Raw genomic sequence first — 21158 nt, forward strand, 5'->3', positions numbered from 1 at the left:
AGGGGGGGATTGAGTGAGAGGAGGAGGGGGGGATTGAGTGAGATTGGAGGAGGGGGGGATTGAGTGAGAGGAGGAGGGGGGGATTGAGCGAGAGGAGGAGTTTGGGATTGAGTGGGGGATTGAGTGAGAGGAGGAGGGGGCGGATTGAGTGAGAGGAGGAGGGGGGGATTGAGTGGGGGATCAAATCTTTCTTGAATGAAACCTTTGCATTGCAATACATTGAGTTCTGTGCACGTCCATTTCTTTCCTTCCTGTCGGCTTCGCAGGGCGGGACCCCCTTAAAACCCGGGGTTTTTAAAAATGTGAAATGACAAATAAAATACTCCTTGGGACCACCGAGCTTTCCCCAAATTCTTTTTTTTTGGGGGGGGGGGGTTCTCTATTCTTCAACGGGGTCTGACGAAGTCGCTCCGTGCATCCACAGGTTTATCCGTTTAGTCAACCGCCAGCGGAGCCGCCCGGGGGGGGGGGGGGGGCGTGCTCGAGAACCGCCCCGCGCGAGGTTCCGCGCAGCAGCGGCTCTGAAAGGGTCCGCCCCACGCCCGACCGTGTTGGAGGGGGGGGTCCCGAATATCTCCCCCTTCCCCACATCACCCTGCATCTGCTGTCCCATCCCAGGGACCCCGAGCACCGCCCTACAACCAGAAACAGGGGTACGGCGACACGGTGAAAGTCCGTGGCACGCCCCAGTAGGGAGGAGAGGCTCCTCGTAGCCGATTGGTCGTCGTCTCGAGGCTCCGCCTCTTACGCAGTGGAGTGGGAAGTTGAGGAATGCTGTGTGTGGGGTCGGGGGGGGGGGGGGGAGGGGGGAGAGTCGGCCGTGACGGAGTCTCAGGGGTCCGCTGTCGGTGTAGAGGCTGCTGGGAGCGCCCCCGGTAAGAGACGTCAGTCGGAGTTCCCTTTGTAGGTAATGTTGGTGAAGGTGGAGGTGGCGCCTTTATACAGCGGGTTGTGAGCCTGCAAGAGAGAAGTCGTCGTATCAACCTGGGCAAGAGGATCCACTGGGAGATCCACTGGGTCACATTCTCCAGTGGCTGGGGTGGCAGGCAGGAGGGAGCTATGGGACATGGAGTCTGTCCCTCCCCCGCAGGGTGACACAGTGACACAGGGAGAAGGGAGCTATGGGACATGGAGTCTGTCCCTCCCCCCGCAGGGTGACACAGGGAGAAGGGAGCTATGGGACATGGGGTCTGTCCCTCCCCCCGCAGGGTGACACAGTAACACAGGGAGAAGGGAGCAATGGGACATGGAGTCTGTCCCTCCCCCGCAGGGTGACACAGTGACACAGGGAGAAGGGAGCTATGGGACATGGAGACTGTCCCTCCCCCCGCAGGGTGACACAGTGACACAGGCAGAAGGGAGCTATGGGACATGGAGTCTGTCCCTCCCCCCGCAGGGTGACACAGTGACACAGGCAGAAGGGAGCTATGGGACATGGAGTCTGTCCCTCCCCCCGCAGGGTGACACAGTGACACAGGCAGGAGGGAGCTATGGGACATGGAGTCTGTCCCTCCCCCCGCAGGGTGACACAGTGACACAGGGAGAAGGGAGCTATGGGACATGGAGTCTGTCCCTCCCCCCGCAGGGTGACACAGTGACACAGGCAGGAGGGAGCTATGGGACATGGAGTCTGTCCCTCCCGCCGCAGGGTGACACAGTGACACAGGGAGAAGGGAGCTATGGGACATGGAGTCTGTCCCTCCCCCCGCAGGGTGACACAGTGACACAGGCAGGAGGGAGCTATGGGACATGGAGTCTGTCCCTCCCCCCCGCAGGGTGACACAGTGACTCAGACAGAAGGGAGCTATGGGACATGGAGTCTGTCCCTCCCCCCGCAGGGTGACACAGTGACACAGGGAGAAGGGAGCTATAGGACATGGAGTCTGTCCCTCCCCCCGCAGGGTGACACAGTGACTCAGACAGAAGGGAGCTATGGGACATGAGTCTGTCCCTCCCCCGCAGGGTGACACAGTGACACAGGGAGAAGGGAGCTATGGGACATGGAGTCTGTCCCTCCCCCCGCAGGGTGACACAGTGACACAGACAGAAGAGAGCTATGGGACATGGAGTCTGTCCCTCCCACCGCGGGGTGACACAGTGACACAGGGAGAAGGGAGCTATGGGACATGGAGACTGTCCCTCCCACCACGGGGTGACACAGGGAGAAGGGAGCTATGGGACATGGAGTCTGTCCCTCCCCCCGCAGGGTGACACAGGCATAAGGGAGCTATGGGACATGGAGTCTGTCCCTCCCCCCGCAGGGTGACACAGTGACACAGGGAGAAGGGAGCTCTGGGACACGGAGTCTGTCCCTCCCCCCGCAGGGTGAAACAGGGAGAATGGAGCTATGGTACATGGAGTCTGTCCCTCCCCCCGCAGGGTGACACAGTGACACAGGCAGAAGGGAGCTATGGGACATTGAGTCTGTCCCTCCCCCCGCAGGGTGACACAGTGACACAGACAGAAGGGAGCTATGGGACATGGAGCCTGTCCCTCCCCCCGCAGGGTGACACAGTGACACAGGGAGAAGGGAGCTATGGGACATGGAGTCTGTCCCTCCCCCGCAGAGTGACAGTGACACAGACAGAAGGGAGCTATGGGACATGGAGTCTGTCCCTCCCCCCGCAGGGTGATACAGTGACACAGAGAGAAGGGAGCTATGGGACATGGAGTTTGTCCCTCCCCCGCAGGGTGACACAGTGACACAGACAGGAGGGAGCTATGGGACATGGAGACTGTCCCTCCCCCCGCAGTGTGACACAGTGACACAGGGAGAAGGGAGCTCTGGGACACGGAGTCTGTCCCTCCCCCCGCAGGGTGACACAGTGACACAGGGAGAAGGGAGCTATGGGACATGGAGACTGTCCCTCCCCCCGCAGGGTGACACAGTGACACAGGGAGAAGGGAGCTATGGTACATGGAGTCTGTCCCTCCCACCGCAGGGTGACGCAGTGACACAGGCAGAAGGGAGCAATGGGACATTGAGTCTGTCCCTCCCCCCGCAGGGTGACACAGGGAGAAGGGAGCTATGGGACATGGAGTCTGTCCCTCCCCCCGCAGGGTGACACAGTGACACAGGGAGTCTGTCCCTCCCCCCGCAGGGTGACACAGTGACACAGGGAGAAGGGAGCTATGGGACATGGAGTCTGTCCCTCCCCCCGCAGGGTGACACAGTGACACAGACAGAAGGGAGCTATGGGACATGGAGTCTGTTCCTCCCCCCGCAGGGTGACACAGTGACACAGTGAGAATTGAGCTATGGGACATGGAGTCTGTCCCTCCCCCCGCAGGGTGACACAGTGACACAGGGAGAAGGGAGCTATGGGACATGGGGTCTGTCCCTCCCCCGCAGGGTGACGCAGTGACACAGACAGAAGGGATCTCCCTGTGAGTTACACGACACTCTCCCTCTGCCCCGCCTTCTCTCCTCTCTCTCCCGCTCTCTGTCTCCCCCTCTCTCTTTCCCCCCATCTCTCTCCCTCTCCCCCCTTCTCTCCCTCTCCCCTCCCACTCGCTCTCCCCCCATCTCACCGTGTCCCATTTGGCCTTCGCTCTCTCCTCCTCGAACTTGGAGAACTCCTTCCGGTCGTGGATGGAGATGAAGAGTTTCCAGATGAGCAGCGCGACCAGGCCGAGGAGAAAGATGGCGCCCATCACCGACAGGAGAACCACGAGGATATCCGGCCCCTGGGGGCACTCTGAGAGGAGAGAATGGGGGTTATAAGGGGGAGAGGGGTGGGGGAGAGAGGGAAAAGGAAGGGAGAGGGTGGAGGGAGAGAGAGGGAAAGGGAGGGGGGGGAGGGAAAGGGAGGGGGGGGAGGGAAAGGGAGGGGGGGGAGAAAAAGGAGGGGGGGAGAAAAAGGAGGGGGGGAGGGAAAAGGAGGGGGGGGAGGGAAAAGGAGGGGGGGCGGGAAAAGGAGGGGTGGAGGGAAAAGGAGGGGGGAGGGGAGGGAAAAGGGGGGAGGCTAAAGGGGGGAGGGGGAGGGAAAAGGAGGGGGGGATGGAAAAGGAGGGGGGGAGGGAAAAGGAGGGGGAGGGTGGGGGGAGAGAGAGGGAAAGGGTGGGGGGGGAGAGAGAGGGAAAGGGTGGAGGGGAGAGAGAGGGAAAGGGTGGGGGGGGGGAGAGAGGGGGAAAGGGTGGGGGGGAGAGAGAGGGAAAGGGTTGGGGGGGAGAGAGAGGGAAAGGGTTGGGGGGGAGAGAGGGAAAGGGTGGGGGGGAGAGAGGGAAAGGGTGGGGGGAGAGAGGGAAAGGGTGGGGGGGGAGAGAGGGAAAGGGTGGGGGGGGAGAGAGGGAAAGGGTGGGCGGGAGAGAGGGAAAGGGTGGGGGGGGGGGAGAGAGGGAAAGGGTGGGGGGGAGAGAGGGAAAGGGTGGGGGGGGAGAGAGAGGGAAAGGGTGGGGGGGAGAGAGGGAAATGGTGGGGGGGGGAGAGAGGGAAAGGGTGGGGGGGGGGAGATAGGGAAAGGGTGGAGGGGGAGAGAGGGAAAGGGTGGGGGGGAGAGAGGGAAAGGGTGGGGGGGAGAGAGGGAAAGGGTGGGGGGAAGATAGGGAAAGGGTGGGGGGGAGAGAGGGAAAGGGTGGGGGGGAGAGAGGGAAAGGGTGGGGGGGAGAGGGAAAGGTTGGGGGGGAGAGAGGGAAAGGGTGGGGGGGGGGAGAGGGAAAGGGTGGGGGGGGGAGAGGGAAAGGGTGGGGGGGGGGAGAGGGAAAGGGTGGGGGGGGAGAGAGGGAAAGGTTGGGGGGGGGGGAGAGAGGGAAAGGGTGGGGGGGGAGAGAGGGAAAGGGTGGGGGGGGGGGAGAGGGAAAGGGTGGGGGGGGGGGGAGAGAGGGAAAGGGTGGGGGGAGAGAGAGGAAAGGGTGGGGGGAGAGAGAGAGGAAAGGGTGGGGGGAGAGAGAGGGAGGGGGGAGAGGGAGGAAAGGGGGAGGGGGACAAAGGGGGGGCGGAAGTGGGAGGGGAAGGGGTGTATGAGAGGGGGAGAGAGGGGATGAGGGAGATGGGAGTGAGAGAGGAGAGAGTTGCACACGGGGGGGGGGGGAGAGAGGTGACACGGGAGTGTGTGTTTGTGACGGCGGTGTGGTTGCGGTTATTACACACAATGCCACCGCGCATGTTATCAGGGGTCAGAGGTCACCGTCTGACTGTAACCCCTTCATGGCCGTGCGACTGTATTTCCGCCCGGGATGTAGTTTGTGGACACACAGGTCGGCAGCGCAAGGGTTAATCCTCCCCGGGCCATGCGCGAACACTGCGGACTTTGGCTAGGGACCAGCGGCATAAGGGTTAACCCCCCCCCCCCTCATCCCCCCCCCCCCCCCCCACTCCCCAGGATTTCAGCAAAACGCCCCTAAGACCTCACAGCCTCCAACTTCCACGTATTGTATTATTATTTTATTACTGTCCTTATAATGATAAGGGACAGGGGGGGGGGGAGAGGAGGGCAAACTCTGCGGCGTCGGACAACCCCAGGACGGACACCGAAACCATGTCACTGCCATTAGTACACTTTGCCCCTAGGAGGGACTGACCCCTTAACCCTGTCACTGCCATTAGTACACTTTGCCCCTAGGAGGGACTGACCCCTTAACCATGTCACTGCCATTAGTACAATTTGTCCCTAGGAGGGACTGACCCCTTAACCATGTCACTGCCATTAGTACACTTTGTCTCTAGGAGGGACTGACCCCTTAACCATGTCACTGCCATTAGTACACTTTGCCCTTAGGAGAGACTGACCCCTTAACCATGTCACTGCAATTAGTACAATTTGTCCCTAGGAGGGACTGACCCCTTAACCATGTCACTGCCATTAGTACACTTTGCCCCTAGGAGAGACTGACCCCTTAACCATGTCACTGCCATTAGTACACTTTGTCCGTAGGAGGGACCGACCCCTTAACCATGTTACTGCCATTAGTACACTTTGCCCTTAGGAGAGACCGACCCCTTAACCATGTCACTGCCATTAGCACACTTTGCCCCTAGGAGGGACTGACCCCTTTACCATGTCACAGCCATTAGTACACTTTGCCCCTAGGAGGGACTGACCCCTTAACCATGTCACTGCCATTAGTACACTTTGCCCCTAGGAGGGACTGACCCCTTAACCATGTCACTGCCATTAGTACACTTTGCCCCTAGGAGGGACTGACCCATTAACCATGTCACTGCCATTAGTACACTTTGGCCCTAGGAGAGACTGACCCCTTAACCATGTCACTGCCATTAGTACACTTTGCCCCTAGGAGAGACTGATCCCTTAACCATGTCACTGCCATTAGTACACTTTGCCCCTAGGAGGGACTGACCACTTAACCATGTCACAGCCATTAGTACACTTTGCCCCTAGGAGGGACTGACCCCTTAACCATGTCACTGCCATTAGTACACTTTGCCCCTAGGAGGGACTGACCCCTTAACCATGTCACTGCCATTAGTACACTTTGCCCCTAGGAGGGACTGACCCATTAACCATGTCACTGCCATTAGTACACTTTGGCCCTAGGAGAGACTGACCCCTTAACCATGTCACTGCCATTAGTACACTTTGCCCCTAGGAGAAACTGATCCCTTAACCATGTCACTGCCATTAGTACACTTTACCCCTAGGAGGGACTGACCCCTTAACCATGTCACTGCCATTAGTACACTTTGCCCCTAGGAGGGACTGACCCCTTAACCCTGTCACTGCCATTAGTACACCTTGCCCCTAGGAGAGACTGACCCCTTAACCATGTCACTGCCATTAGTACACTTTGCCCCTAGGAGAGACTGACCCCTTAACCATGTCACTGCCATTAGTACACTTTGTCCGTAGGAGGGACCGACCCCTTAACCATGTCACTGCCATTAGTACACTTTGCCCTTAGGAGAGACCGACCCCTTAACCATGTCACTGCCATTAGTACACTTTGCCCCTAGGAGAGACTGATCCCTTAACCATGTCACTGCCATTAGTACACTTTGCCCCTAGGAGGGACTGACCCCTTAAACATGTCACAGCCATTAGTACACTTTGCCCCTAGGAGGGACTGACCCCTTAACCATGTCACTGCCATTAGTACACTTTGCCCCTAGGAGGGACTGACCCCTTAACCATGTCACTGCCATTAGTACACTTTGCCCCTAGGAGGGACTGACCCCTTAACCATGTCACTGCCATTAGTACACTTTGGCCCTAGGAGAGACTGACCCCTTAACCATGTCACTGCCATTAGTACACTTTGCCCCTAGGAGAGACTGATCCCTTAACCATGTCACTGCCATTAGTACACTTTACCCCTAGGAGGGACTGACCCCTTAACCATGTCACTGCCATTAGTACACTTTGCCCCTAGGAGGGACTGACCCCTTAACCCTGTCACTGCCATTAGTACACCTTGCCCCTAGGAGAGACTGACCCCTTAACCATGTCACTGCTATTAGTACACTTTGCCCCTAGGAGGGACTGACCCCTTAACCATGTCACTGCCATTAGTACACTTTGCCCCTAGGAGGGACTGACCCCTTAACCATGTCACTGCCATTAGTACACTTTGCCCCTAGGAGGGACTGACCCCTTAACCATTTCACTGCCATTAGTACACTTTGCCCCTAGGAGAGACTGACCCCTTAACCATGTCACTGCCATTAGTACACTTTGCCCCTAGGAGAGACTGACCCCTTAACCATGTCACTGCCATTAGTACACTTTGCCCCTAGGAGGGACTGACCCCTTAACCATGTCACTGCCATTAGTACACTTTGCCCCTAGGAGGGACTGACCCCTTAACCATGTCACTGCCATTAGTACACTTTGCCCCTAGGAGGGACTGACCCCTTAACCATGTCACTGCCATTAGTACACTTTGCCCCTAGGAGAGACTGACCCCTTAACCATGTCACTGCCATTAGTACACTTTGCCCCTAGGAGGGACTGACCCCTTAACCATGTCACTGCCATTAGTACACTTTGCCCCTAGGAGGGACTGACCCCTTAACCATGTCACTGCCATTAGTACACTTTGCCCCTAGGAGGGACTGACCCCTTAACCATGTCACTGCCATTAGTACACTTTGGCCCTAGGAGGGACTGACCCCTTAACCATGTCACTGCCATTAGTACACTTTGGCCCTAGGAGGGACTGACCCCTTAACCATGTCACTGCCATTAGTACACTTTGCCCCTAGGAGGGACTGACCCCTTAACCATGTCACTGCCATTAGTACACTTTGCCCCTAGGAGGGACTGACCCCTTAACCATGTCACTGCCATTAGTACACTTTGCCCCTAGGAGAGACTGACCCCTTAACCATGTCACTGCCATTAGTACACTTTGCCCCTAGGAGGGACTGACCCCTTAACCATGTCACTGCCATTAGTACACTTTGCCCCTAGGAGGGACTGACCCCTTAACCATGTCACTGCCATTAGTACACTTTGCCCCTAGGAGGGACTGACCCCTTAACCATGTCACTGCCATTAGTACACTTTGGCCCTAGGAGGGACTGACCCCTTAACCATGTCACTGCCATTAGTACACTTTGCCCCTAGGAGGGACTGACCCCTTAACCATGTCACTGCCATTAGTACACTTTGCCCCTAGGAGGGACCGACCCCTTAACCATGTCACTGCCATTAGTACACTTACCCTTTAATGCGGAGGAGATCTGGGTCAATGACCACCCATCAATAAGCAATAAGGCTTATTGAATACCACCAAACCTTGCCTGTTACCAGCCTGTTACCAGCTCATCCTCACCCTCATTTGCACTCGCCCTGCCCCCTCCCGTGGGTGCTGTTGGGTAGGGATGTCCTTGTCCACTTACCGGGTTCATTGATGACGTACAGAATGGATTTCCCGCTGGCGTCCTCGTGATATTGAAACCTCACCACGCAACCGTTCTCATCCTTATAGGTACAGTTCACCGCGTCCTTCCCGTTGTCACCTGTGGGCGACACAGACAGGACGGAGGTTACGGGGTGGGGGACACGGGGGCCACCGAAGGTGAGAAGCCCTCACATTCCCCGTCCACTCACCCAGCTCCTTCACCGACTCAATCTCATCGCGGCAAATCCGCTTGCAGGAGGAATCGTCGGACCAGGGGCCCCTCTCAAACTTCTTACACTCCACACAGCCTCTGCGTGGTGGGAGGAGTTACAGGGAGCGGTTATATGGGGTAATAGGAGGAGTTACGGGGAGCGGGTATATGGGGTAATAGGAGGAGTTATAGGGAGGGGGTTATATGGGGTAATAGGGGGAGTTATAGGGAGGGGGTATATGGGGTAATAGGAGGAGTTATAGGGAGCGGGTATATGGGGTAATAGGAGGAGTTATAGGGAGCGGTTATATGGGGTAATAGGAGGAGTTATAGGGAGGGGTTATATGGGGTAATAGGAGGAGTTACAGGGAGGGTTATATGGGTAATAGGAGGAGTTATAGGGAGGGATTATATGGGGTAATAGGAGGAGATATAGGGAGGGGTTATATGGGGTAATAGGAGTTATAGGGAGGGGTTATATGGGGTAATAGGAGTTATAGGGAGGGGTTATATGGGGTAATAGGGGGAGTTATAGGGAGCGGGTATATGGGGTAATAGGAGGGGTTATAGGTGAGGGCATATGGGGTAATAGGGGGAGATATAGGGAGCGGTTATATGGGGTAATAGGAGTAGTTATAGGCAGAAGTTATATGGAGGTATAGATGGAGCTATAGGGAGAGGTTATATGGAGGTACAGATGGAGTTATAGGGAGCAGTTATATGAGATATAGATATAGGGAGAGGTTTTATATGGAGGTATAGATGGAGCTATAGGGAGAGGTTATATGGAGGTATAGATTGAGTTATAGGGAGCAGTTATATGAGGTATAGATATAGGGAGAGGTTTTATATGGAGGGATAGATGGAGATATAAGGAAGTATAAGGAGGGGTTATATGGCGATATATATGAAGATATAGGAAGCGGTTAAATATTAAGGTATAGATGGAAATATAGGGAGGTATAGATGGAGATATAGGGAGGTATAGATGGAGATATAGGGAGGTATAGATGGAGATATAGGGAGGTATAGATGGAGATATAGGGAGGTATAGATGGAGATATAGGGAGCGGTTATATATGGAGGTATAGGTGGAGATTTAGGGAGGTATAGATGGAGGTGTAGGGAGGCATAGATGGAGATATAGGGAGCGGTTATATATGGAGGTATAGGTGGAGATATAGGGAGGTATAGATGGAGATATAGGGAGCGGTTATATATGGAGGTATAGGTGGAGATATAGGGAGGTATAGATGGAGATATAGGGAGGTATAGATGGAGATATAGGGAGGTATAGATGGAGATATAGGGAGGTATAGATGGAGATATAGGGAGTGGTTATATATGGAGGTATAGGTGGAGATTTAGGGAGGTATAGATGGAGGTGTAGGGAGGCATAGATGGAGATATAGGGAGCGGTTATATATGGAGGTATAGGTGGAGATATAGGGAGGTATAGATGGAGATATAGGGAGCGGTTATATATGGAGGTATAGGTGGAGATATAGGGAGGTATAGATGGAGATATAGGGAGCGGTTATATATGGAGGTACAGGTGGAGATATAGGGAGCGGTTATATATGGAGGTATAGGTGGAGATTTAGGGAGGTATAGATGGAGATATAGGGAGGCATAGATGGAGATATAGGGAGGTATAGATGGAGATATAGGGAGGTATAGATGGAGATATAGGGAGCGGTTATATATGGAGGTACAGGTGGAGATATAGGGAGGTATAGATGGAGATATAGGGAGCGGTTATATATGGAGGTACAGGTGGAGATTTAGGGAGGTATAGATGGAGGTATAGGGAGGCATAGATGGAGATATAGGGAGGTATAGATGGAGATATAGGGAGGTATAGATGGAGATATAGGGAGCGGTTATATATGGTGGTACAGGTGGAGATATAGGGAGGTATAGATGGAGATATAGGGAGCGGTTACATGACTGGCACCGACGCGTTTCTCGGGGACACTCACTTCTTGAAGGTGCAGGCGTCCGGGCAGGTGGGGCACTTATCACAGGTGTCCCCGTAGGAGCCGGGCTGGGTGCAGTCACACTTCCCGCACACGCACTGACCCCTCCCGCTGCACAGCAGGCCGCTGCTGGACATACAGGTGTCCGTGCGGCTCGTACAGTTACAGTAGTCTCCCGTCCAGTCGGACTCGCAGTTACAGTCCCCGCAGCTGCACTGGCCATGCCCTGGGGAGAGAGGGGGGCGAGGGGTTAATACAAAGAGTCGACACCCCTCTGTGATAGGCTGAACGGTCTGTCACTCATCCAGAGTCGGCCAATGAGGCGGCGGAGATCCAATTGGAGGGGGAGAAGAACTGAACTCTGGCCTTCGGGCAGGGATTGTATTATTATAAATCCCTGTACTGTATTGTCTTTGTAAAGCGCCGAGTACACTGTGGGCGCTATATAAATAAAGACATACATATATGCATCCCTCCTTCTCTGTGATAGACTCAGCGGCCCCTCACTCATCCAGGAAATACTGGGGGAGGGGATTTTAATGTCAGTATAGACAGCAAGGAGAGGCGGAGACAGATGTGATGAGTAGGACGAGGAAACAGAGACTGCAAGGAGTGGAGGAGACAGATGAGATGAGTAGGAAACAGAGGCAGCAAGGAGAGGCGGAGACAGATGTGATGAGTAGGACGAGGAAACAGAGAGACAGCAAGGAGTGGAGGAGACAGATGAGATGAGTAGGAGGAGGAAACAGAGAGACAGCAAAGAGTGGAGGAGACAGATGAGATGAGTAGGAGGGGGAAACAGAGAGACAGCAAGGAGTGGAGGAAACAGATGAGATGAGTAGGAGTGGGAAACAGAGAGACAGCAAGGAGTGGAGGAGACAGATGAGATGAATAGGAGGGGAAAACATTGACAGCAAGGAGTGGAGGAGACAGATGAGATGAATAGGAGGGGAAAACATTGACAGCAAGGAGTGGAGGAGACAGATGAGATGAGTAGGAGAGGAAACAGAGAGACAGCAAGGAGTGGAGGAGACAGATGAGCTGAGTAGGAGGAGGAAACAGAGAGACAGCAAGGAGTGGAGGAGACAGATGAGATGAGTAGGAGGAGGAAACAGAGAGACAGCAAGGAGTGGAGGAGACAGATGAGAAGAGTAGGAGGGGGAACAGAGAGGCAGCAAGGAGTGGAGGAGACAGATGAGATGAGTAGGAGGAGGAAACAGAGAGACAGCAAGGAGTGGAGGAGACAGATGAGATGAGTAGGAGGAGGAAACAGAGAGACAGCAAGGAGTGGAGGAGACAGATGAGATGAGTAGGAGGGGGAAACAGAGAGGCAGCAAGGAGTGGAGGAGAGATTAGATGAGTAGGAGGAGGAAACAGAGAGACAGCAAGGAGTGGAGGAGACAGATGAGATGAGTAGGAGGAGGAAACAGAGAGACAGCAAGGAGTGGGGGAGACAGATGAGATGAGTAGGAGGGGGAAACAGAGAGGCAGCAATGAGTGGAGGAGAGATTAGATGAGTAGGAGGAGGAAATGGAGAGACAGCAAGGAATGGAGGAGACAGATGAGATGAGTAGGAGAGGAGGGAGGATAGTAGCACAGAGAGGAGCAGACACAGCAAGGCAGGGAGGGCAGAAAGAGGGGAGGAGAGAGTGCAAAGAGGAGCAGGACATGATGGAGGAGAGAGCGTAAGGTGGGAAAATGGGAACAAGAAACAGCAAGGCGTTGCAAGGAGAGGTGAAAACACAGAGCAATGTTTAATGAATACCCTTTCACATCTCCTAGATCGGCGTGTTACACCGGGTAGTACAGCTAGTGATGCATATTAATCACTAGCTGAGAGACCCGGCGTTGCCCGTGAGTTAAATTTCCCGCTAGGAAAGGGGGGGGGGGAGGAGAGGGGGGGACAGTGGACAGGAGGAGGGGAGGGGGGGGACAGTGGACAGGAGGGGGGAACGGAACAGTGGAGGGGGGGGGACAGTGGACAGGAGGGTGGGGGGGCAGTGGACAGGAGGTGGGGGAGACAGTGGACAGGAGGGGGGGAGATAGTGGACAGGAGGGGGGAGACAGTGGACAGGAGGGGGACGGGACAGTGGAGAGGACGGGACAGTGGACAGGAGGGGGACGGGACAGTGGACAGGAGGGGGATGGGACAGTGGACAGGAGGGGACGGGACAGTGGACAGGAGGGGGACGGGACAGTGGACAGGAGGGGACGGAACAGTGGACAGGAGGGGACGGAACAGTGGACAGGAGGGGAGGGGACAGTGGAGAGGAGGGGACGGGACAGTGGACAGGAGGGGGACGGGACGGTGGACTGGAGGGGGACGGGACAGTGGACAGGAGGGGGACGGGACAGTGGACAGGTGGGGGACGGGACAGTGGACAGGAGGGGGACGGGACAGTGGACAGGAGGGGGACGGGACAGTGGACAGGAGGGGGACGGGACAGTGGACAGGAGGGGGACGGGACAGTGGACAGGAGGGGGATGGGACAGTGGACAGGAGGGGGACGGGACAGTGGACAGGAGGGGGACGGGACAGTGGACAGGAGGGGGACAACAGTGGACAGGAGGGGGGACAGGGGACAGTGGACAGGAGGGGGGGCAGTGGACAGGAGGGGACGGGGACAGTGGACAGGAGGGGACGGGTACAGTGGACAGGAGGGGACGGGACGACAGTGGACAGGAGGGGGACGGGACAACAGTGGACAGGAGGGGGATGGGACAGTGGACAGGAGGGGGACGGGACAGTGGACAGGAGGGGGACGGGACAGTGGACAGGAGGGGGACGGGACAGTGGACAGGAGGGGGACGGGACAGTGGACAGGAGGGGGACGGGACAGTGGACAGGAGGGGGACGGGACAGTGGACAGGAGGGGGACGGGACAGTGGACAGGAGGGGGACGGGACAGTGGACAGGAGGGGACAGAACAGTGGACAGGAAGGGGACGGGACAGTGGACAGGTGGGGGACGTGACAGTGGACAGGAGGGGGACGGGACAGTGGACAGGAGGGGGACGGGACTGGACAAGAGGGGGACGGGACAGTGGACAGGAGGGGGACGGGACAGTGGACAGGAGTGGACGGGACAGTGGACAGGAGGGGACGACACTGGACAGGAGGGGATGGGACGACAGTGGACAGGAGGGGACGGGATGACAGTGGACAGGAGGGGACGGGACAACAGTGGACAGGAGGGGGACGGGACAGTGGACAGGAGGGGGACGGGACAGTGGACAGGAGGGGGACGGGACAGTGGACAGAGGGGGACGGGACAGTGGACAGGAGGGGGTGGTGACAGTGGACAGGAGGGGGGGTGACAGTGGACAGGAGGGGGGTGCAAGTGGACAGGAGGGGGGTGACAGTTGACAGGAGGGGGGGTGACAGTGGACAGGAGGGGGGTGACAGTGGACAGGAGGGGGGGTGACAGTGGACAGGAGGGGGGGTGACAGTGGACAGGAGGGGGAGACAGTGGACAGGAGGGGGGGACAGTGTACAGGAGGGGGAGTGGACAGTGGACAGGAGGGGGAGGGGACAGTGGACATGAGGGGGGGTGAAAGTGGACAGGAGGGGGGTGACAGTGGACAGGAGGGGGGGACAGTCGACAGGAGGGGGGGCAGTGGACAGGAGGGGGGGTGGGTTGCTTAAAATTTCCGGGTCCCTCCTCTCCACTCCCCCTGTATGTTTCTCGGCTCCCCCCTCTCTCTACGCTCCTGACTCCCCCCCCCGTAGCTCCGGTCCCCACCCTACAGTGCCTGACACACACACAGTGTCCCACACACACACAGTGTCACACACACACAGTGTCACACACACACAGTGTCACACACACACACCCACACCCACACACACAGTGTCCCACACACACACAGTGTCCCACACACACACAGTGTCCCACACACACACATACAGTGTCACACACACACACACACACAGTGACACACACACACACAGTGACACACACACACGTGACCTCTCGTTCCGGCCGCCGACATCTTAGTTACTCCGCGAGGGAGGAAGGGGGTCCTTCCGGCCGTCGCCATCTTAGGCGCCGCGTGTCAGCTGCCTGTCCTCCCGCCGAGGAGGGGGGGAGGTGAGTGGAGCATCGGGGGGGGGGAGGTGAGTGGAGCATCGGGGGGGGGAGGTGAGTGGAGCACCGGGGGGGGGGGAGGTGAGTGGAGCATCGGGGGGGGGGAGGTGAGTGGAGCATCGGGGGGGGGGGGTGAGTGGAGCATCGGGAGGGGAGGTGAGTGGAGCATTGGGAGGGGAGGTGAGTGGAGCATTGGGGAGGGGAGGTGAGTGGAGCATTGGGGAGGGGAGGTGAGTGGAGCATCGGGGGGGAGGTGAGTGGAGCATCGGGGGGAGGTGAGTGGAGCATCGGGGGGGAGGTGAGTGGAGCATCGGGGGGAGGTGAGTGGAGCATCGGGGGGGAGGTGAGTGGAGCATCGGGGGGGAGGTGAGTGGAGCATCGGGGGGGAGGTGAGTGGAGCATCGGGGGGGAGATGAGTGGAGCATCGGGGGGGAGGTGAGTGGAGCATCGGGGGGAGAGGTGAGTGGAGCATCGGGGGGGGAGGTGAGTGGAGCATCGGGGGGGAGGTGAGTGGAGCATCGGGGGGGGGAGGTGAGTGGAGCATCGGGGGGGAGGTGAGTAGAGCATCGGGGGGGAGGTGAGTAGAGCATCGGGGGGGTGAGTGGAGCATCGGGGGGGGGGAGGTGAGTGGAGCATCGGGGGGGGGGAGGTGAGTGGAGCATCGGGGGGGAGGTGAGTAGAGCATCGGGGGGGTGAGTGGAGCATCGGGGGGGAGGTGAGTGGAGCATCGGGGGGGGGAGGTGAGTGGAGCATCGGGGGGGAGGTGAGTAGAGCATCGGGGGGGTGAGTGGAGCATCGGGGGGGGGAGGTGAGTGGAGCATCGGGGGGGGAGGTGAGTGGAGCATCGGGGGGGAGGTGAGTAGAGCATCGGGGGGGAGGTGAGTAGAGCATCGGGGGGGTGAGTGGAGCATCGGGGGGTGTGTGTGTGTGTCTCCGTCTCTCCTTTGGCCCATCACTCCGCCTCAGGCCAATGAGAGGTGTGCGGGGGCGGGCGGCCAAGGGAGCAATCTCATTGGCCTGGCCCAAGGTCCAATGGGATTGCCGCTAGGGACACGGGGAGGGACACAGGGAGACACATACAGACACGGACACATAGGACACTTTCACAAATATATAGTAAGACATTGCGTCCCCTCATATACCTGGGACAGTGTACTCAGTGCTAGGTATAGACTTGTACTGCGGGTTACTCCCCTCAAGGACGTGCGCAAGGTCACGGCGATGTAAAGGCAGCGAGCCGGGCACTAGACCAGTGCGTCTGCAGAACGCCTCAGTGCGTCGCAATGTCACGGGAGAGGGTACGGGGCACGGCTTAAAGTTAGTGAGAGGAGAGAGGGAGAGAGGAGAGAGAGAGAGGAGAGAGAGAGAGAGGAGAGAGAGAAAAGAGGTGAGAGAGGAGAGAGAGGGAAGGAGAGAGAGAGAGGGGGGGGGGGGAAGGAGAGAGAGGGAAGGAGAGAGAGAGAGAGAGAGAGAGAGAGGGAAGGAGAGAGAGAGGGAAGGAGAGAGAGAGGGAAGGAGAGAGAGAGGGAAGGAGAGGGAGAGAGAGGGAAGGAGAGGGAGAGAGAGAGGAAGGAGAGAGAGAGGGAAGGAGAGGGAGAGAGAGGGAAGGAGAGAGAGAGAGAGAGGGAAGGAGAGAGAGAGAGAGAGAGAGAGAGAGAGAGAGAGAGAGAGAGAGAGAGAGAGGGAAGGAGAGAGAGAGAGGGAAGGAGAGAGAGAGGGAAGGGGAGAGAGAGAGAGGGAAGGAGAGAGAGAGGGAAAAAGAGAGAGAGAGAGAGGGAAGGAGAGAGAGAGAGGGGGGGGGAAGGAGAGAGAGAGAGGGAAGGAGAGAGGTAAAGGAGACAGAGAGAAAGAGAAGAGGAGGTGAGAAGAACAAGCAGTTAGCTTAAAGTTAGTGAGAGGAGAGAGAGAAGAGGTGAGAGCGGAGAGAGAAGAGGTGAGAGGAGAGAGAGAGAGAGAGAGAGAAGAGGTGAGAGAGAGAGAACAGAGCAGCGTGTGTATCTGTATTATACACAGAGCAGCGTGTGTATCTGTATTATACACAGAGCAGCGTGCGTATCTGTATTATACACAGAGCAGTGTGTGTATCTGTGTTATACACAGAGCAGCGTGTGTATCTGTGTTATACGCAGAGCAGCGTGTGTATCTGTATTATACGCAGAGCAGTGTGTATCTGTATTATACACAGAGCAGCGTGTGTATCTGTATTATACACAGAGCAGCGTGTGTATCTGTATTATACACAGAGCAGCGTGTGTATCTGTATTATACACAGAGCAGCGTGTGTATCTGTATTATACACAGAGCAGCGTGTGTATCTGTGTTATACACAGAGCAGCGTGTGTATCTGTATTATACATAGAGCAGCGTGTATCTGTATTATACACAGAGCAGCGTGTGTATCTGTATTATACACAGAGCAGCGTGTGTATCTGTATTATACACAGAGCAGTGTGTATCTGTATTATACACAGAGCACGGTGTGTATCTGTATTATACACAGAGCAGTGTGTATCTGTGTTATACACAGAGCAGCGTGTGTATCTGTATTATACACAGAGCAGTATGTATCTGTATTATACACAGAGCAGCGTGTATCTGTATTATACACAGAGCAGCGTGTGTATCTGTATTATACGCAGAGTAGCGTGTGTATCTGTATTATACGCAGAGTAGCGTGTGTATCTGTATTATACGCAGAGCAGCGTGTGTATGTATTATACACAGAGCAGCGTGTATCTGTGTTATACACAGAGCAGCGTGTATCTGTATTATACGCAGAGTAGCGTATGTATCTGTATTATACACAGAGCAGCGTATGTATCTGTATTATACACAGAGCAGCGTGTGTATCTGTATTATACACAGAGCAGCGTGTATCTGTGTTATACACAGAGCAGCGTGTGTATCTGTATTATACACAGAGCAGCGTGTAAGTATTACCAATTATCCGGTTCCTGAGCAGCCCTGTCCTAGAGGTACAGGGTCCCTGCACTAAGCCCTGGAGGTCCCGTCTGTATCAGATTATCTGATTATGCAGAGGTTAATCGCCCCCCCCTCCCCCCCGTGACTCCCTATTACACAGAGGCCAGTGTCTTCACACAGAGCCGCCCGTCAGCGTCAGACCCCCCAGGGCTGAGCCACTGGACAGGAGCCTGACCTCATTATAGGAACAGTAATTACCCCCGCCCGCCCTGTCAGTGCCACCTACAGTACATTCCTGCTACTGTCTGAGAGAGAGAAGCGCACCTACCTGTAGTATCTATACCTTCGGGGGGTGGGGGGGGGGGGTACACAGTACCTGCGGGGGGGGGGGGGGGGGTACACAGTCACAATACAGTATTATTATTATTATTAGTGAAGGGTTTCAGGAGTCCTGACATGTCAAAAAATACTGGTTAAGGGAAATCAGCAATAAATTCAATTATGGTTTACAGAGCATCGTAAAAACCGCACAGCTCATTTCATCCTAATGTATAACTTCCTATCTGTATCCCCTAATGTATCCCACCCTAACTGTATCCCCTAATGTATCCCTCCCTAACTGTATCCCCTAATGTATCCCTCCCTAACTGTATCCCCTAATGTATCCCACCCTAACTGTATCCCCTAATGTATCCCTCCCTAACTGTATCCTCTAATGTATCCCACCCTAACTGTATCCCCTAATGTATCCCTCCCTAACTGTATCCCCTAATGTATCCCTCCCTAACTGTATCCCCTAATGTATCCCACCCTAACTGTATCCCCTAATGTATCCCTCCCTAACTGTATCCTCTAATGTATCCCTCCCTAACTGTATCCCCTAATGTATCCCACCCTAACTGTATCCCCTAATGTATCCCACCCTAACTGTATCCCCTAATGTATCCCTCCCTAACTGTATCCCCTAATGTATCCCTCCCTAACTGTATCCCCTAATGTATCCCTCCCTAACTGTATCCCCTAATGTATCCCACCCTAACTGTATCCCTAATGTATCCCACCCTAACTGTATCCCTAATGTATCCCACCCTAACTGTATCCCCTAATGTATCCCTCCCTAACTGTATCCCCTAATGTATCCCACCCTAACTGTATCCCCTAATGTATCCCTCCCTAACTGTATCCTCTAATGTATCCCTCCCTAACTGTATCCCCTAATGTATCCCTCCTAACTGTATCCCCTAATGTATCCCACCCTAACTGTATCCCCTAATGTATCCCTCCCTAACTGTATCCCCTAATGTATCCCACCCTAACTGTATCCCCTAATGTATCCCACCCTAACTGTATCCCTAATGTATCACTCCCTAACTGTATCCCCTAATGTATCCCTCCCTAACTGTATCCCCTAATGTATCCTCCCTAACTGTATCCCCTAATGTATCCCTCCCTAACTGTATCCCCTAATGTATCCCACCCTAACTGTATCCCCTAATGTATCCCACCCTAACTGTATCCCCTAATGTATCCCTCCCTAACTGTATCCCCTAATGTATCCCTCCCTAACTGTATCCCCTAATGTATCCCTCCCTAACTGTATCCCCTAATGTATCCCACCCTAACTGTATCCCCTAATGTATCCTACCCTAACTGTATCCCTAATGTATCCCACCCTAACTGTATCCCCTAATGTATCCCTCCCTAACTGTATCCCCTAATGTATCCCACCCTAACTGTATCCCCTAATGTATCCCACCCTAACTGTATCCCCTAATGTATCCCTCCCTAACTGTATCCCCTAATGTATCCCTCCCTAACTGTATCCCTAATGTATCCCTCCCTAACTGTATCCCTAATGTATCCCTCCCTAACTGTATCCTCTAATGTATCCCACCCTAACTGTATCCCCTAATGTATCCCTCCCTAACTGTATCCCCTAATGTATCCCTCCCTAACTGTATCCTCTAATGTATCCCACCCTAACTGTATCCCCTAATGTATCCTACCCTAACTGTATCCCCTAATGTATCCCTCCCTAACTGTATCCCCTAATGTATCCCTCCCTAACTGTATCCCCTAATGTATCCCTCCCTAACTGTATCCCCTAATGTATCCCTCCCTAACTGTATCCCCTAATGTATCCCACTCCTAACTGTATCCCTAATGTATCCCTCCCTAACTGTATCCTCTAATGTATCCCACCCTAACTGTATCCCCTAATGTATCCCTCCCTAACTGTATCCCCTAATGTATCCCACCCTAACTGTATCCCCTAATGTATCCCTCCCTAACTGTATCCCCTAATGTATCCCTCCCTAACTGTATCCCCTAATGTATCCCTCCCTAACTGTATCCCTAATGTATCCCACCCTAACTGTATCCCCTAATGTATCCCTCCCTAACTGTATCCCTAATGTATCCCTCCCTAACTGTATCCCCTAATGTATCCCTCCTAACTGTATCCCCTAATGTATCCCTCCCTAACTGTATCCTCTAATGTATCCACCCTAACTGTATCCCTAATGTATCCCACCCTAACTGTATCCCCTAATGTATCCACCCTAACTGTATCCCCTAATGTATCCCTCCCTAACTGTATCCCCTAATGTATCCCTCCCTAACTGTATCCCCTAATGTATCCCTCCCTAACTGTATCCCCTAATGTATCCCTCCCTAACTGTATCCCTAATGTATCCCTCCCTAACTGTATCCCCTAATGTATCCCACCCTAACTGTATCCTCTAATGTACCTCCCTAACTGTATCCCCTAATGTATCCACCCTAACTGTATCCCCTAATGTATCCCACCCTAACTGTATCCCCTAATGTATCCCTCCTAACTGTATCCCCTAATGTATCCCTCCCTAACTGTATCCCTAATGTATCCCACCCTAACTGTATCCTCTAATGTATCCCTCCCTAACTGTATCCCCTAATGTATCCCTCCCTAACTGTATCCCCTAATGTATCCCACCCTAACTGTATCCTCTAATGTATCCCTCCCTAACTGTATCCCCTAATGTATCCCTCCCTAACTGTATCCCCTAATGTATCCCTCCCTAACTGTATCCCCTAATGTATCCCTCTCCGTAACTGTATCCCTCCCTAACTGTATCCCCTAATGTATCCCTCCCTAACTGTATCCCCTAATGTATCC

General features: G+C 55.0%; 1 protein-coding gene across 2 annotated transcripts in view; it reads right to left on the reverse strand.

Moving 5' to 3' along the window:
• Positions 1-790: 790 nt before the first annotated feature.
• The window catches only part of ITGB3 (integrin subunit beta 3), a 105211-nt gene continuing 84843 nt past the window's right edge, over positions 791-21158 (reverse strand). For both annotated transcript variants that reach the window (XM_075584378.1, XM_075584380.1), the window contains exons 11-15: positions 10996-11218; positions 9012-9112; positions 8801-8920; positions 3532-3698; positions 791-957 (exon numbers count right to left, since the gene is read on the reverse strand). In XM_075584378.1, the coding sequence (XP_075440493.1) occupies positions 886-957; positions 3532-3698; positions 8801-8920; positions 9012-9112; positions 10996-11218 (683 nt within the window). In that variant the 3' untranslated portion in view covers positions 791-885. The remainder of the gene's footprint in view (positions 958-3531; positions 3699-8800; positions 8921-9011; positions 9113-10995; positions 11219-21158) is intronic.

This window comes from Ascaphus truei, unplaced genomic scaffold (genome assembly GCF_040206685.1).
Source record: "Ascaphus truei isolate aAscTru1 unplaced genomic scaffold, aAscTru1.hap1 HAP1_SCAFFOLD_559, whole genome shotgun sequence".
In the NCBI taxonomy this organism is placed as follows: domain Eukaryota; kingdom Metazoa; phylum Chordata; class Amphibia; order Anura; family Ascaphidae; genus Ascaphus; species Ascaphus truei.